Source organism: Sphaerodactylus townsendi, linkage group LG06 (genome assembly GCF_021028975.2).
Source record: "Sphaerodactylus townsendi isolate TG3544 linkage group LG06, MPM_Stown_v2.3, whole genome shotgun sequence".
Classification (NCBI taxonomy): Eukaryota; Metazoa; Chordata; class Lepidosauria; order Squamata; family Sphaerodactylidae; genus Sphaerodactylus; species Sphaerodactylus townsendi.
Window position 1 is genome coordinate 17,523,363 of NC_059430.1, and position 13,806 is coordinate 17,537,168.

The following is a 13,806-nucleotide window of genomic DNA, read 5'->3' on the forward strand; positions in this document are numbered from 1 at the left end:
GTTCCCATCATCCCCTGCCAGCTGGCAGGGGATGATGGGAACTGTAGTCCATAACATCTGGAGGGCCACGAGTTTGACACCTGTGCTTTAAAGGACCAGCTGTAGGCAATGTGAAAGACTTTCCCCCGAGTCCCTAGAGCAGTGGTTCTCAACCTTTCTAATGCGTGACCCTTTAATACAGTTCCTCATGTTGTGGTGACCCCCAACCCTAACATTTATCCATTTTACAAATGGAGAACACTGATGCAGAGAGTCTTAGGCGACCCCTGTGAAAGGGTCGTTCGACCCCCAAAGGGGTCCCGTCCCACAGGTTGAGAACCACTGCCCTAGAGAGTCTTCCAGTCTTAGAAAGACTTCTTTTGGTAGACCAAGGATCTGATTCAGTATAAATTGCAATATAAAATGTGTTCAGGGATCCAACGACTTTCTTGATATTTTCTCAGTCCCCACAACAGCCCTGTCGGGTAGACCCAAATGATTCTCACTGTTTTGTTCATTCAGAGAGCAGGCGCCAGAAAAATGGTGCGTAGGAGCCATTATGGTGGGGTGGTGGTGAAAAGGGTCAGACTAATATCTGGGAGACTCGGATTCGAATCCATACTCATACCATGGGAGCTCACTGTGTGACCTTGGCCAGTTATGCTCTGACCTGCCTTACAGGGTTGTTGTGAGGATAAAATGGAGAAGAGTATGCTGTAAGTCCCATGGGGGAGAAAGGTGGGGGTATAAATGAATCAAATAAATCTTGTCTTGCTCCAGTGACTCAGCTACTGTAGGCATTGGGCTCACATAGGCTTTTCACAGTCTACTGTGCCGCTGGATTTTTTTTTGTGGGAAAACAGCAAAATTCTTTTGCAGATGATCACTAAAGCACATTGAATTTGCGTTATACAGTGTGCCTGGACACACCTGGCTTGTCGCAAGTCTCAGCGATGCGAAAGAAAGCAAGCTGGGGTGACACATTCCTAGCGGTCAAAGAGTCTTCTCGGTTTCTTCTCTCTCTCCCTGCACAGGAAAATTGCTTCCAGACATGAATTAGGAACCAGGGGAGCTCCTTCGTCTACGGGATGGAAAGCCGGGCGTCTGTGATATTCGCCATGCATGACACTCAGCACCTTTCGGAGGAAAAGATTTCAAGCCCAGCCAATGGGAAGGCTGAACAGTTTGAATCAGGTGGGCCAGAGGTGTCTGCTTGGGTTGTAAGTTCTTGTCAGTTATAACCACTATGGTGCCACCCAAGGTGGAGTTATTTCAGTGTATCCGTGGCCTTAATCTAGGATGAGTCTGCCTAGGATTGCACACGGTTTTCTCCAAGGTCAGGACAGTTCGTGGCGGGGTCCGTAACTCAGTGACAGAGTGCATGCATTGCCAATTATATATTTTATTTGTTTTGAATATTTCTCAGCCACCTTTCCGCCCAAACACCCTTAAGGCACTAGAAGTAATCCATTTTACGTTGTGAAGGCTCCACAGCCGGAATCAGCTGGCTCTTGTGAGTTTTCTGGGCCATGTGGCTGCGGCAGGGGTGTAACAAGGCAAACTGGAGCCCTGGGCAAAACCTGAGTTGGATGCCCCCCCCCCCATGGGCGGCCACCCCACCACGACCCAAAAAATTTTTTTGCACCAGATCATTGGTGCCTGCAGGGGGTGCATTTTTAGACATATCACCACCAAAATTTCAGCGTATCATCAGGAGACTGTCCTTATGCTACCCCCAAGTTTGGTGCAGTTTGGTTCAGTGGGGACAAAGTTATGGATCTTCAAAAGGGTAGCCCCCATCTCCTTAGTTCCCATTGGAAAGAATGGGGGATGGGGCACCCCTTTTGGTAGTCCATAACGTTGGACTCCCTGAACCAAACTGCACCAAACTTGTGGGGTAGCATAAGGACAGTCTCCTGATGATACGCTGAAATTTTGGTGCCGCTAGCCCAGGGGTAGGGAACCTGCGGCTCTCCAGATGTTCAGGAACTGCAATTCCCATCAGCCTCTGTCAGCGTGGCCAATTGGCCATGCTGGTAGGGGCTGATGGAATTGTAGTTCCTGAATTTATCTGGAGGAGCCGCGAGGTTCCCACCCCTGCGCTTAGCCTAAAAACTGCGCGCCCTGCAGGCCAAAAACAGCAAAACCACTAAAAATACCCCAAAACAAACCATGCATTTTTGGTGCCTCCTCCCGTACAAGGAATTTGTTGCCCCGAACCGCGATTATTGGTAGTTTTTGCCTTGCTACCGTTTTGCCCAGATCTGCGGCATCTTTCCGCTGGAGGCATGGCTCAGCATTCAAAGGTGTGTTTCTCTCCATGAAGATGCCAACAGTGAATGTGGGCGAAACGTTAGAAGCAAAAACTACCGGATCGCGGTCGCACAGCCCGGAAAACCCACAACAGCCAGCATAGTGAAGTGGTTAAGAGTGGTGGACTGGGTCTGATTCCCTGCTCCTCCATATGAAGCCTGCTGGGTAATCTTGGACCAGTCAATTCTTCAGAACTCTGTCTTAAGGAGCAGCAGTGGCGTAGTGGTTAAGAGCAGGTGCATTCTAATTTGGAGGAACCGGGTTTGATTCCCAGCTCTGCTGCCTGAGCTGTGGAGGCTTATCTGAGGAATTCAGATTAACCTGTACACTCCCACACACGCCAGCTGGGTGACCTTGGGCTAGTCCAGGGGTAGGGAAGGGGGCTAGTCCTTGGGCTAGTCCAGGGGTAGGGTAGGGAAGGGGGGATATAAACCCAATTGGCCATGCTGGTAGGGGCTGATGGGAATTGTAGTTCCTGAACATCTGGAGAGCCGCAGGTTCCCTACCCCTGGGCTAGTCACAGTTCTTCTGAGCTCTCTCAGCCCCACCCACCTCACAAGGTGTTTGTTGTGAGGGGGGAAGGGCAAGGAGATTGTCAGCCCCTTTGAGTCTCCTTACAGGAGAGAAAGGGGGGATATAAACCCAAACTCCTACTCCTCCTCTTCTTCTTCTTCTTCACCCCACCTACCTCATAAGGTTTCCGTTGTGGGGAGAGAAAGGGAAGGAGTTTATAAACCGCTTTGAGACTCCATACAGGTGAGAAAGGTGGAGTATAAATCCAAACTCTTCTCTTTCTAATGCATTTTGTTGAGAAATTTTATTTATTTCAAGAATGTATTTAGATCTCCCAGAGTACCTGCAAGTATATAAAAAGCTTTTAGCAGCGGAAACCATCAAAAAGAAACTCTGTGTGACACAATAGCCAACCACGAATCTTCCTGCGTCTTGAAAATGTAGTGAGAATCCTCTAGATGCAGCTAAGGATGGTGATTAAAATTTGCGTTTTGGTTCTTAATGAGCATTGATAGTTTACAGACAGTCTGCTACGAGAGACATAATTGCTTTCAGTGACCCGTTTTTATCCTGTGTTCTGTGTGGTTTTTAGATGAAAGCTCAAATTCAGAGGATGCTGATTTCAACTGGGATGAATACTTGGAAGAATCGGGATCTAGCGCTGCCCCTCATACTTCATTTAAGCATGTATGTACTTGGTTGGGTTTTTTCACTCCTCCCTATACAAGATCAGAGAGTCGGTAATACTCATATTGCATATCATTCAGTTCTCACCCCTTCCCAAATTCTGTGTCTGTTCAGAATCCCCCCCCCCCCCACCGCCATAAATCTTACTCCTCTGTACCAGGGGACCCCTAACCATTTTGAGTCTGTGGGCACGTTTGGAATTCTGACATGGCACGGTGGGCTGAGCCACAAAATGGCTGCCGCAGGAGACGGCACCAGTTGCAACATGGTTGCCGTTGCTTAACTTCAGTAACCCAGTGCAGCTCCTTTTGTTGTGGTGGCATATGCTGCCAAAGCAACGTTTTAAAAAGTCTGTGCAGCCAATCGGAAGCCTTGCTGCGCATGTAGTAAACGTAATATTTTTAGACCATAACGATTCCCATTGCTGAAAAGTGATCTCCTTAAAACTTTTGCATCCACTTTACCATGCAATTTTTAACTTGTTCTGTATCAGTACCGTATTTAAGTAATAACTTAGAGATTCTTCCTAATAAATGTTGCTTGTGTTGATTAATTTCTTTTTCAAATTCTGACATTTCTCTTAAAGCACTCCTGTTGTCTTTAATTTTTTTCTTCGTCTTGATGCTATTGGAAAATAGGTAATCCGCTGAATATTCTCTCTGTAATTTCTTGCCAAGATTTAATTTCCCCTTGATTATTAATCATGTCCGTATATATTAAGGTATCATTATTCTTTAGACTGGTCATGTCAAAAAATACTTCAATTGGGGACATTAATGGCGAGGTTGGCAAGTTTAATCTTCCTTAAAACACTTGGCGGGGGGGGGGCACCAGAATGGATGTCATACCACAAAGGGGGCATCGGTTCTAAATTCTACTTCAGAAGGTCGTTGTAAAGAAAAAAAGGGGTGAAGGGGGGGGGGTGGGAAACCAGGTATATCATCCTGAGCTTCTTAGACAAACTGTAGGATTTTAAATAATACAATCGTTAGCCTTTGCACAGATTCCATGTCTGAGATAAGAACATAAGAACAAGCCAGCTGGATCAGACCAGAGTCCATCTAGTCCAGTTCCCTGCTACTTGCGGTGGCCCACCAGGTGCCTTTGGGAGCTCACATGCAAGATGTGAAAGTGAGTTCAAAACCCACTGAAGATGTGAAGCCCAGAATAGCTATAGCTTAGATTGGCCACGCCCCATTTTCACTACGCTATAGCCATGCTCTTTCAAGGAGTTTGCGCCTGGCTTCTTAGAAATAGCAATACCCCATTTCAGCTTGGTGTAGTGGTTAAGAGCGGCAGACTCTAATGTGGAGAACTGGTTTGAATCCCCACTCCTCCACATGCAGCCCGCTGGGAGACCTTGGGCCAGTCACAGTTCTCTCAGAACTCTCTCAGCCTCACCTACGTCACAGGGAGTCTGTTGCGGGAGAGGAAGTGAAGGAGTTTGTAAGCAGCTTACGTTTGAGAAAAGTGGGGTATAAATTTGAACTCTTCTTCTTTGCCATTGCCTAAGGTGGAGACCAGTCTCCAGAGCAGCTTCCAGCCAGGGATGAAGCTTGAAGTTGCCAACAAACATGATCCAGATACCTACTGGGTGGCCACCATCATTACCACGTGTGGCCAGCTCTTGCTGCTGCGTTACTGCGGGTATGGCGATGACCGCCGGGCTGATTTCTGGTGTGACGTGATGACGGCGGACCTCCATCCCGTGGGCTGGTGCACCCAGAACGGCAAAGTGTTGATGCCTCCAAGCGGTGAGCATGGTGCATTCTTCTGAGGTTAGGGCGAAGTTCTCAAGGTCTTTTGAGTAGAGTTCAAAGATCTAATAGACAACTGTATAAGAGTTTCTAGAAGATCCCTGAGGGCATTTGCAACATGTGTTCCCCTTGCTAGATAGAAGCTGCCACAGGGGTCCCGGATGGGATTGTGGCCACAGAGAGGGTCGAGATTGAACTCTTGAGAGCCAGCGTGGTGTGGTGGTTAAGAGTGGCAGACTGTATCTGGGTTTGATTCCCTGCTTCTCCACATGAGTGGCGGGCTCTAATCTGGAGAACTGGGTTGGATTCCACACTCCTCCACATGAGGAGGAGACTCCAATCTGGAAAAAAGGCAGTAGACATTCAGAGGTGGTTTGCCATTGCCTGCCTCCGCAACGCCTGAGGGGGTTCTGAGAGAACTGGTACGGGCCCAAGGTTAGCCAGCAGGCTTCATGCTGGGAAGCAGGGAATCGAACCTAGTTCTCCACATTTCAGTCTGCTGCTCTTTACCACGATGCCACGCTGGCTCCTATGTCTCACCTACTACTTGATCCTTTTACTTGGAGATGTCCGTGTGGCACTCCATGTGTTTTATCAGACCATTGGTCCGTCAAAGTCGCTATTGTCGATTTAGAGAGGCAGCGGCCCTTTGGGGGCTTGGGCAGAGGTCATTTGCATCACCTACTGCTTGATCCTTTCAACTGTAAATGCTGGGGTTTGAACATGCCAAGTAGATGCTCTCCCATTGAGCCACAATCCCTCTGACATCATCCTCTCGGCTCTGAGGGGTCATCTGGGCCCACAACACAAAACTGACTCATGGCAAGACAACCGAGACTGGTAAAATCTTCCCTCCATCTCTTGATTTATCTTTATTAAACTGATATCCAAGAATCTTCTGGAGCAGACCAGTTGTCCATCTAGTCTAGCATGCTGCTGTTGTTTTTTACAGAGGCCTACTAAAGTCCTACAAGCAGGGTAGTTAAATCAACTTTGAACATTTCTTGTCCTGAAAACTCTACAGTAGGGGTCCTCAAACTATGGCCCTCCAGATGTTCATAGACTACAATTCCCATGAGCTCTACCATTTGGCCATGCTGGCAGGGGCTGATGGGAATTGTAGTCCATGAACCTCTACAGGGTTATTGTAAGTTAGCTGCAACATGACGGAAGAAACAGAAAAGTATTGAATAAGTCTTTTAACTTATCTTAAATTGTTTGAATGGTTTGCTTTTGTTTGGTTTAATGGTTTCTAGGATGTGTTTTTGTTTATGTGTTAAGCCTGTTAGGTGTCTTGGTGGCACTAATGAGGGCAGAAAAAAAGGCTGGTATAAATTCTGTAGATTATTATTGTGGTGTTGCAATCAGGAAAAGACAGGAAGTTTTCCCAATTGGCGATAGTCCTTGCAAAATGCATTCAAATTTCTTGATGAATTCCACTTTGGCAGTTTCATGCTGGAGTCTTCCTTTGAAGTTCTTTTGCCAGAGAATGGTTTCTGTGGTGTTTTATTAAATCTCTGTGTTTTATGTTTATATAACCGTAGTTTCATAGAGCAAGACCATGAATGTTGCTGAAAGGATGGCAGCCTTGGCAGTGAGTTTGACTGATTCAAGTGGAGTTCACTGGCCTCCCTGCCAAACTAAAAGCTTTTATGATGTGATTTCTAAGTAATTCTGTCAGGTGAAGAGGAAGGCTTGGTGGCCGGGGATTACTGCAGCGCCGTAAACTGAACCATAAAATGATGGAGTCAGAGGTCAAGAGATTTTTATCGAGTGCTCTAATAGACACCAGTGGTTGGTTTATAGCAGTGGTAGCAAACCTATGGCACGCGTGCCAGATGTGGCACTCAGCGCTCTCTCTATGGGCACGCGCGCACAGAGCTCATCATGTAGGGGGAATGGAAAATCACCCCCCCACACACACACACACACATCTAGGCTGGCCTTGCTTCTGAGTAAACCCTCCTAGGGTCGTGATTCACCCATTCAAAGCGTTGCACAGTTTGCTTCACCAAGCTTACTCCCGAGTAACACGTGCCTTGGAGCAACCCGTTTTTCTAAACTAAAACCTCAGTATTCAGGTCAAATTGCCATGTTGGCACTTTGCGATAAATAAGTGAGTTTTGGGTTGCAATTTGGGCACTCTGTCTCGAAAAGGTTCGCCATTCACTGGTTTATAGCTTGAGACTTCGTGGAGATGGAGAAGTCTGCTTGGCTTCAGCTTGTGTGAGTCTATGGAATGCAGGGCACTGCTTACAGACCTCCAGCGTATAGTGTATGGGTTGCTGGAAACCAGATGTAGTGTGTGTTCTGTGATCCAGTGATTGACTTTGGGAAGGGCTACAGCCTGATTCACACATGACAAAAATGGATTCTGGAGTTCTTTGTCTTCTAGTCTTGCAAAGGTTTGGTTTGGGTTTGGACTGATACACGCAGGCAGAGGTTTCTTAAGTTTCCTTTCCATGCTGCTTTCTCTACCTAGAATGGCCCTTGGGAGACACTGTTTGCCCCAATGTGGAAACTTGCTTTTAGATATGAATATAGATGATTGTTTCCTAAAGGTGCTGGTAGGGGATCCACAGGGCCAAAGCAGGTTGAGAAGGACAGTGGAATAAAGATTTAAGCCCTCTCAGGGTGATTCCGCACATGAGTAAAATAGGTTCGACCCAGTTCCCTGAGAAGGGTACTGACCTAGGCTGAAGCCATTGTTCCCCACTGCAACCAGCTTGATCCCAACTCGGAGTGCGGAATCATTCTGTGCCTCTTCGCCGCTCCGTTCCAATTGGCTACTGTTCTACGGCCATGTTCTGTCTATCCCCACACACGTTATGAAAAAAACTGCTACAGGAATGGAGGGACGAAGGTGGCGTTTTTTGATTGGCCAGCTGTACGCATGCCCGAAACACTCAGCTGTGATTGGCTGAATGGGGGACTCCTGGCACCAGAGATTCCGCACTTTACTGGAATCGAGCTGAGTTCGAGCGTGGTTCCCTGAAAAAGTAGTAGTTCCCAACTGGAGTCGGAAATTTGACCGTTACACGGGGCGAAGCTGGTACAAAACCACGTCGATCCCAGTGGTTGTGCGGAGCACTTAGGTCGAACGCAGCTCGAACTTAGGTTGATAACACAAGTGCGCAATCGACCTCAGTCTACATGATATGGTTCCATGTTGGGCCCAGGCACAAGTGAGAGACTTGGAACTCCAGTGCATGTCTTCATAATGTGTGTATCAGCCTAGAGAAAGATTCTTATTCTTGAGGTCTGCAGTTGTCACCGTGCGGATGGTGACAAGTCAAAGGTCCTGCTCTGCCGGAGTCACCAGCAAGACCGAAGACAAGTGTAATGTCTTGTTAACAGTTATGGCAGGTTCCTTTCCTGTGAAAGGAGCTAAATCAGCAGGTCAAACACTCTTTTCCACTTTCAGTGGAGTTGCCACGTTCCTGCTTCTATCTGGGCATACCCCACTTTGGGTTGAATGTAGCAATGTGCCAAGAAACTGAGAAGAACACCCAACAGGGGGCAGGCAAATGGTCAGCTGGAGAGGGCTGCAAAGTTGGTGAGCTCTCCGGCCTTTTGTGTCACTTCTTGTCTGTTCTTAGACTGATACTCTCAGGTCTAACACCCTGCTTCTTCAGGGGTGCAAAGGATACAGAATCCTTAACCCTAAGACTGGAGAATTAAAGATTTGTGATACAGTTTACATTGATGAAAAGGGGAAAGCAGATTCCAGTGACTTCACCTCAGCAAAGCAAAATCAAGTGCAGCAGCCAGATCTGCATACCATGGACAGTGAACTTGAAGCACCTGAGGATGACAGCACCATGGACAGCGCACATGGAGCATCTGCAGAGTCTATTCACCAGAAGGGGCTGCAAGTCTCAGGTGACCCAGCAGAACAAACATGGACCGTCTTTGAAATGTTTGTCTTGTGAAGGGTTCAGGAGTCGTCCACATGGCAGGACATTGCAGGGATGTCTGCTAAAGAAGAGGTGGAGGAATGCGGCAGAAGAAGTGATCGAAGCATTAACTCCAAACAAAACATGAACACTTACAGAACTATCACCTGGAAAGAAAGCAGTAGGATGCAAGTGGGTCTTCAAGACCAAGCATGATTCAAAAGAGGAAGTGGAAAGATACAAGGCAAGACTGGTTGCAGAAGGCTACTCTCAAAATTTTGGAGATGACTACGATGAAACCTTTCCATCAGTGGTCAGACATACTTCTGTGAGACTGCTCTTGAGCAAGGAAGATGCAGGTTGAGCACCTAGATATAAAGACTGCCTTTCTGTATGGAGAAATAAAGGAAGAAATCTACATGGGACAACTGCTAGGATTTGAACAACACAACGGCAAGTATCTTGTGTGCCAACTGCAGAAGAGCATTTCCTGATTAAAACAGGCAGCCTGGTGTTGAAACCAAAAGCTTCATCAGATGCTTATTAAAGAAGAATTTGAACAAGGCAAAGCAGAACCTTGCCTGTACTCAAGATACAGAGACAACAGATGGACTCACATTCTGACTTGTGTGAATGATCTGATCTTATGCTATGAAAGCAAAGAGGACTGTGATGAAATAGTTCAGCATTTGAGCCAAGCGTATGGATGTGAATTTTCTCATGAGAAACTTGTGTGAAGATGGACTTGAGGACTTGCAGTACTGTCCTACAGAGGAAATAGTTGCAGATGCCTCCTCCAAGCCCGTACCTGGAGAGAAGTTTGAAAGCCTACGTAAGAAGATGAAATTTGCGGACTTTGCACACTAGATCTTGGGAAGGGTTATTGAATGTAGCAATGTCTAATGTGCGAAGGAACTGAGAAGATGCCCCAGTAGAAGGTGGGCAAGTGGTCAGCTGTAAAGTTAGTGATCCCTCTGTTGTTCTGTGTCATCTCTTGTCTGTCCTTAGATTGATACTCTCAGATCTAATATCTTGCTTCTTTTTGAAAGTTAGAAAATAGACCCTTCCTAGCTAGCAAGATATCAGCATGCTATCTCTCTCTCTTTCCTATCCTAAATGTACCTCCTAATAAACATTTACCCTTTGCCCTTTTAATCAGTGGAGTTTATCTCTTTTCTGTGCAATAAACTCCCAACACTTTGAGCCCTTGACCTCTCAACCTCTACGGTGCAAGGAAAATAAGTCCCCCAACAAAAATGCTGGTGGCATTATGTCATATTTGGAGTGAACCAGGAAGTGATATCATTCCATTCTAGAATTGAACAGAATATATATGTCTCTCTCTCTGTCTCTTTCTCTGTCTCATATGTGTAGTGGTGGTTCTAAAAAAATTAACACTTTAATAACAGCTGCCCAGTCAACAAGCCACCCCTGTTGAAAACATAACATAAAGAGGGATTTGCTTATTCAAATGCTTAAACTTTACATTTTGACCTTAAGAAAGGTCCACCGAATAGCTACGGTCAGTTGGAATTGCAGAGTAATGGAAGAAAATTAATTCCCACCCTATTAAAATGAAAAGCAAAAATTGGCCAGAAAAAGAGACAGCAGTGAGCTGTGGAAAGGAAAGATAACCCTGTGTTTTAAGTAACCGTCCCATCCGCACGCTCCCTGGAAACAATAGCATTTTCCCTTATCTCCGAAATGCAGTGTCAGGTTTGTTCAATTTCCTTTGGAAAAGCTGCTCAGTCATACCACCTTGCCTGTAAAACAAGTGTGTTGGTCGTTGCACCTAATTGTAGTTAATCTATCCCATTTAAAATATTAAGATTAACAAGAACATAGTTGTATTCCCAGCAACATAAATATAGGGCCATAAATTGCATTAGAGGAGAAACTGGCCAGTGGGAGCCAGCCATCCTGTGTGTCAAACCGTGAGGTTTGATTTACTCTTTGGCTTCCGGGAGGCAGCTGCCAAGTACCAGTATTATACGGTCCCAATAAAACATCGTGATTTAAGTAGCTGGATGTGGTCATTGTGGAAGTATTGTAGCATCTGGAAGCAACACAGTTTGATTGTAATAACTTGCAAGGACGCTCAGCTGGTTCATGCATATTCATCACTTGATGGGCACTGGTGTCACAGGGTCGCTTGCATGGTTGATTGAACTATTAGGTGCTTGCTGTTGTGGCTTTTCTGGGCTGCGTCCGTGGCCATAATCTGGTCGCTTTTGCTTTTAATGTTTCGTCCGTCTCTATGGTTGGCATTTTCAGAGGCATGTCGCAGTAAGTTGGGTTTCTCTCTGTAGCACACACATTGTACCAGAGACGTACGGCCTATATAATAATAATAATAATAATAATAATAATAATAATAATAATAATAATAATAATAATAATAATAATAATAATAATAATAATAATAATTTATAGGCCGCCTCACCCCCGAAGGGTTTGAGGCGGCTCACAATATGGCTGTTATCCATAGGGACATTGTTCTCTATAGGGACATTGGGCCACCTGGGTGCACGCCTTTTGGTCGTGTGGGGGGCCCTGGGGCTCCTCCACATGACCAAATAGTTGGCCCAGCTGCATACCAACAAGCCCTGCCCCCCGCCTACCTGCAGGCCGGCTTTTGAGCTCAGGCTGGGGGGTGGGACTCAGGGGTGGGGCCATGTCCCCAAGCCCCACCCTAAGCATGGGGGTGGGGGGACACCCGGAGAAGGAGCTGTCCCCGGGCACTATTTTCCCCAATACGCCTCTGCATCGTACTATGACGTGCCTCTGATGATACCAGCCACAAATGCAGGTGAAATTTTAGGAGCAAAAATTACCAGACCACGGCCACCTAGCCTCAAAACCCAACAACAGCCAGTTGATTCCAGGCTGAAAGCCTTCGGCAATACCTGTAAGGTGCTTCCTTGTTAAGTCTGTTGTAGCAAAAAAATAAACAGGAGTCTCGTGGCACGCTAAAGACACACCATTTTTAATCCTGTCAAAAGGTTGACCAGGTGCATGTGGTGTTAATTACATGGTCATTATGGTAGGCCAATTACAGTCTGATAGGTTAATGATACATTAATTCCCGTAGCTAGAACTGCTGCATGTCTGTGGACATAATGAAGTTTTTCTTAGGTTCTAAGAAGGGAGGATAAAAAAGATCAAATTCAGTATTTGCGTAAGATTAATATCTCTGCAGTGCTATGCACAAAACAATAGCAGAGTGTTGGATTCTGAGCTATGGCTCTGATTTGCAGATGTGCCTTCCCTTCGCTTCAGAAATCTGCAAGGTTGAAGCCCACTCTGTTCTGCTTCCTTTCCTTGAGCTGTTGTCCCTTCTGAGCTGGGAACCAGCACTGGTGTGTCCAGAGGTGGGGTCCAGCAGGTTCTCACAGGTTCCCGAGAGTAGGTTGCTAATTATTTGTGTGTGCCGAGAGGGGGTTACTAATTGGTGATTTTGCCACGTGATTTTTGCCTTAGTTACGCCCCTCCTCTCAGCAGTAGCGCGCAGAACTTGAATCAGTCTAGCAGGAGGTGCACTGGCGTGCGTGGCAGCCTGTGCCTCTGCAGCATCTGCTTCCCGCTGCTCCAAGGATTCGCATGAGCTGCCAAGTGCCTCTGCTACAGCCCCCCCCCCAGGAATGCCCCACCCCCGGAATGCCCGGCCACGCCCCTGTTGTGCCCCGCCCCGCCCCATTGGCGCTATGCCACTGTTTGAATCCCACCACCATGGGAACCTGTTACTAAAATTTTTGGATCCCACCACTGGGTGTGTCCTCTTCTTGCAAACCTTTTAAAGACTTCACTCCTGGGGCATGCTCAGGGGCCTCCCTTGCCTCAGAACCCCTGAGGGGGTGTGGCTAAGATTATGAGGAACCAATAGCGGCTTTGGAGCTCGCTATTCCTTTTTGCTGCCCAGCGGCTCCATCCTGGTGGCAGCAGATTATCTGTTAAAGGGCCAGATGTCATCAATCAGCTGGCTGATGTGTGGAACTGTAGGGTGAGTCTGTGGCTCTACTAGGCCTGGTGGATTGATGCCACGGTGTGCCAAGAGGGTAGGGGGTCTGGTATTGCCTTTCCTCTCCTGATGCAAGTGGGGAAAATTGAAATTTGATGAAGGTAGGGCTGCTAGGCGTGGCCAAGAGATCCTGGGAAGGCAGCCGTTAGTGACGCTGTGAAGTCGTTTCCAGGGAAAAGCCAGAAATGGTGTCACATCTCTCTAGGAGTCACCAGGAACTCTGTGGTAAAAACCATGGAGTGTCTGGCGATTCCTAGAGAGGACTGAGTGGTGCTAGTAAACGGGAGCTGGCGAGATGTGGGGTTTACTGGCAACCCTGGATGATCTATATTTCTCAAACGAGAAGTCATGTAACTAAAGGCGATTAAAAAAAAAGCAGGGAGAAATAACCAAACTTAACATTGTGTCGGCAAATTGACTGCATCAAGAAAACAACGAGGAGCAAAGTTATTTTTTCCCCATCTTTCTCTTATCTTGACATATTCCGCGTGAAGCTGCTGCATACCTGATCAGACTATTGATCATTCTAGCCCAATATAATCTTTTCTGATTGGCGATGCCTTTCCAGGCTCTACAACAGAGCGGGAGGGGGGCTTTTTCCAGCACAGGCTACCTGAGATTGTTCAGGTAGACAACTGCTAGG

At 46.8% G+C, this 13,806-nt stretch overlaps 1 protein-coding gene across 1 annotated transcript in view; it reads left to right on the plus strand.

Moving 5' to 3' along the window:
* Window positions 1–724: 724 nt before the first annotated feature.
* SFMBT2 (Scm like with four mbt domains 2) overlaps window positions 725–13,806 on the plus strand; it is a 59,650-nt gene continuing 46,568 nt past the window's right edge. The window contains exons 1-3 of the mRNA XM_048501495.1: window positions 725–1,173; window positions 3,398–3,492; window positions 5,006–5,246. Coding sequence (XP_048357452.1) covers window positions 1,068–1,173; window positions 3,398–3,492; window positions 5,006–5,246 — 442 coding nt within the window. The 5' untranslated portion in view covers window positions 725–1,067. The remainder of the gene's footprint in view (window positions 1,174–3,397; window positions 3,493–5,005; window positions 5,247–13,806) is intronic.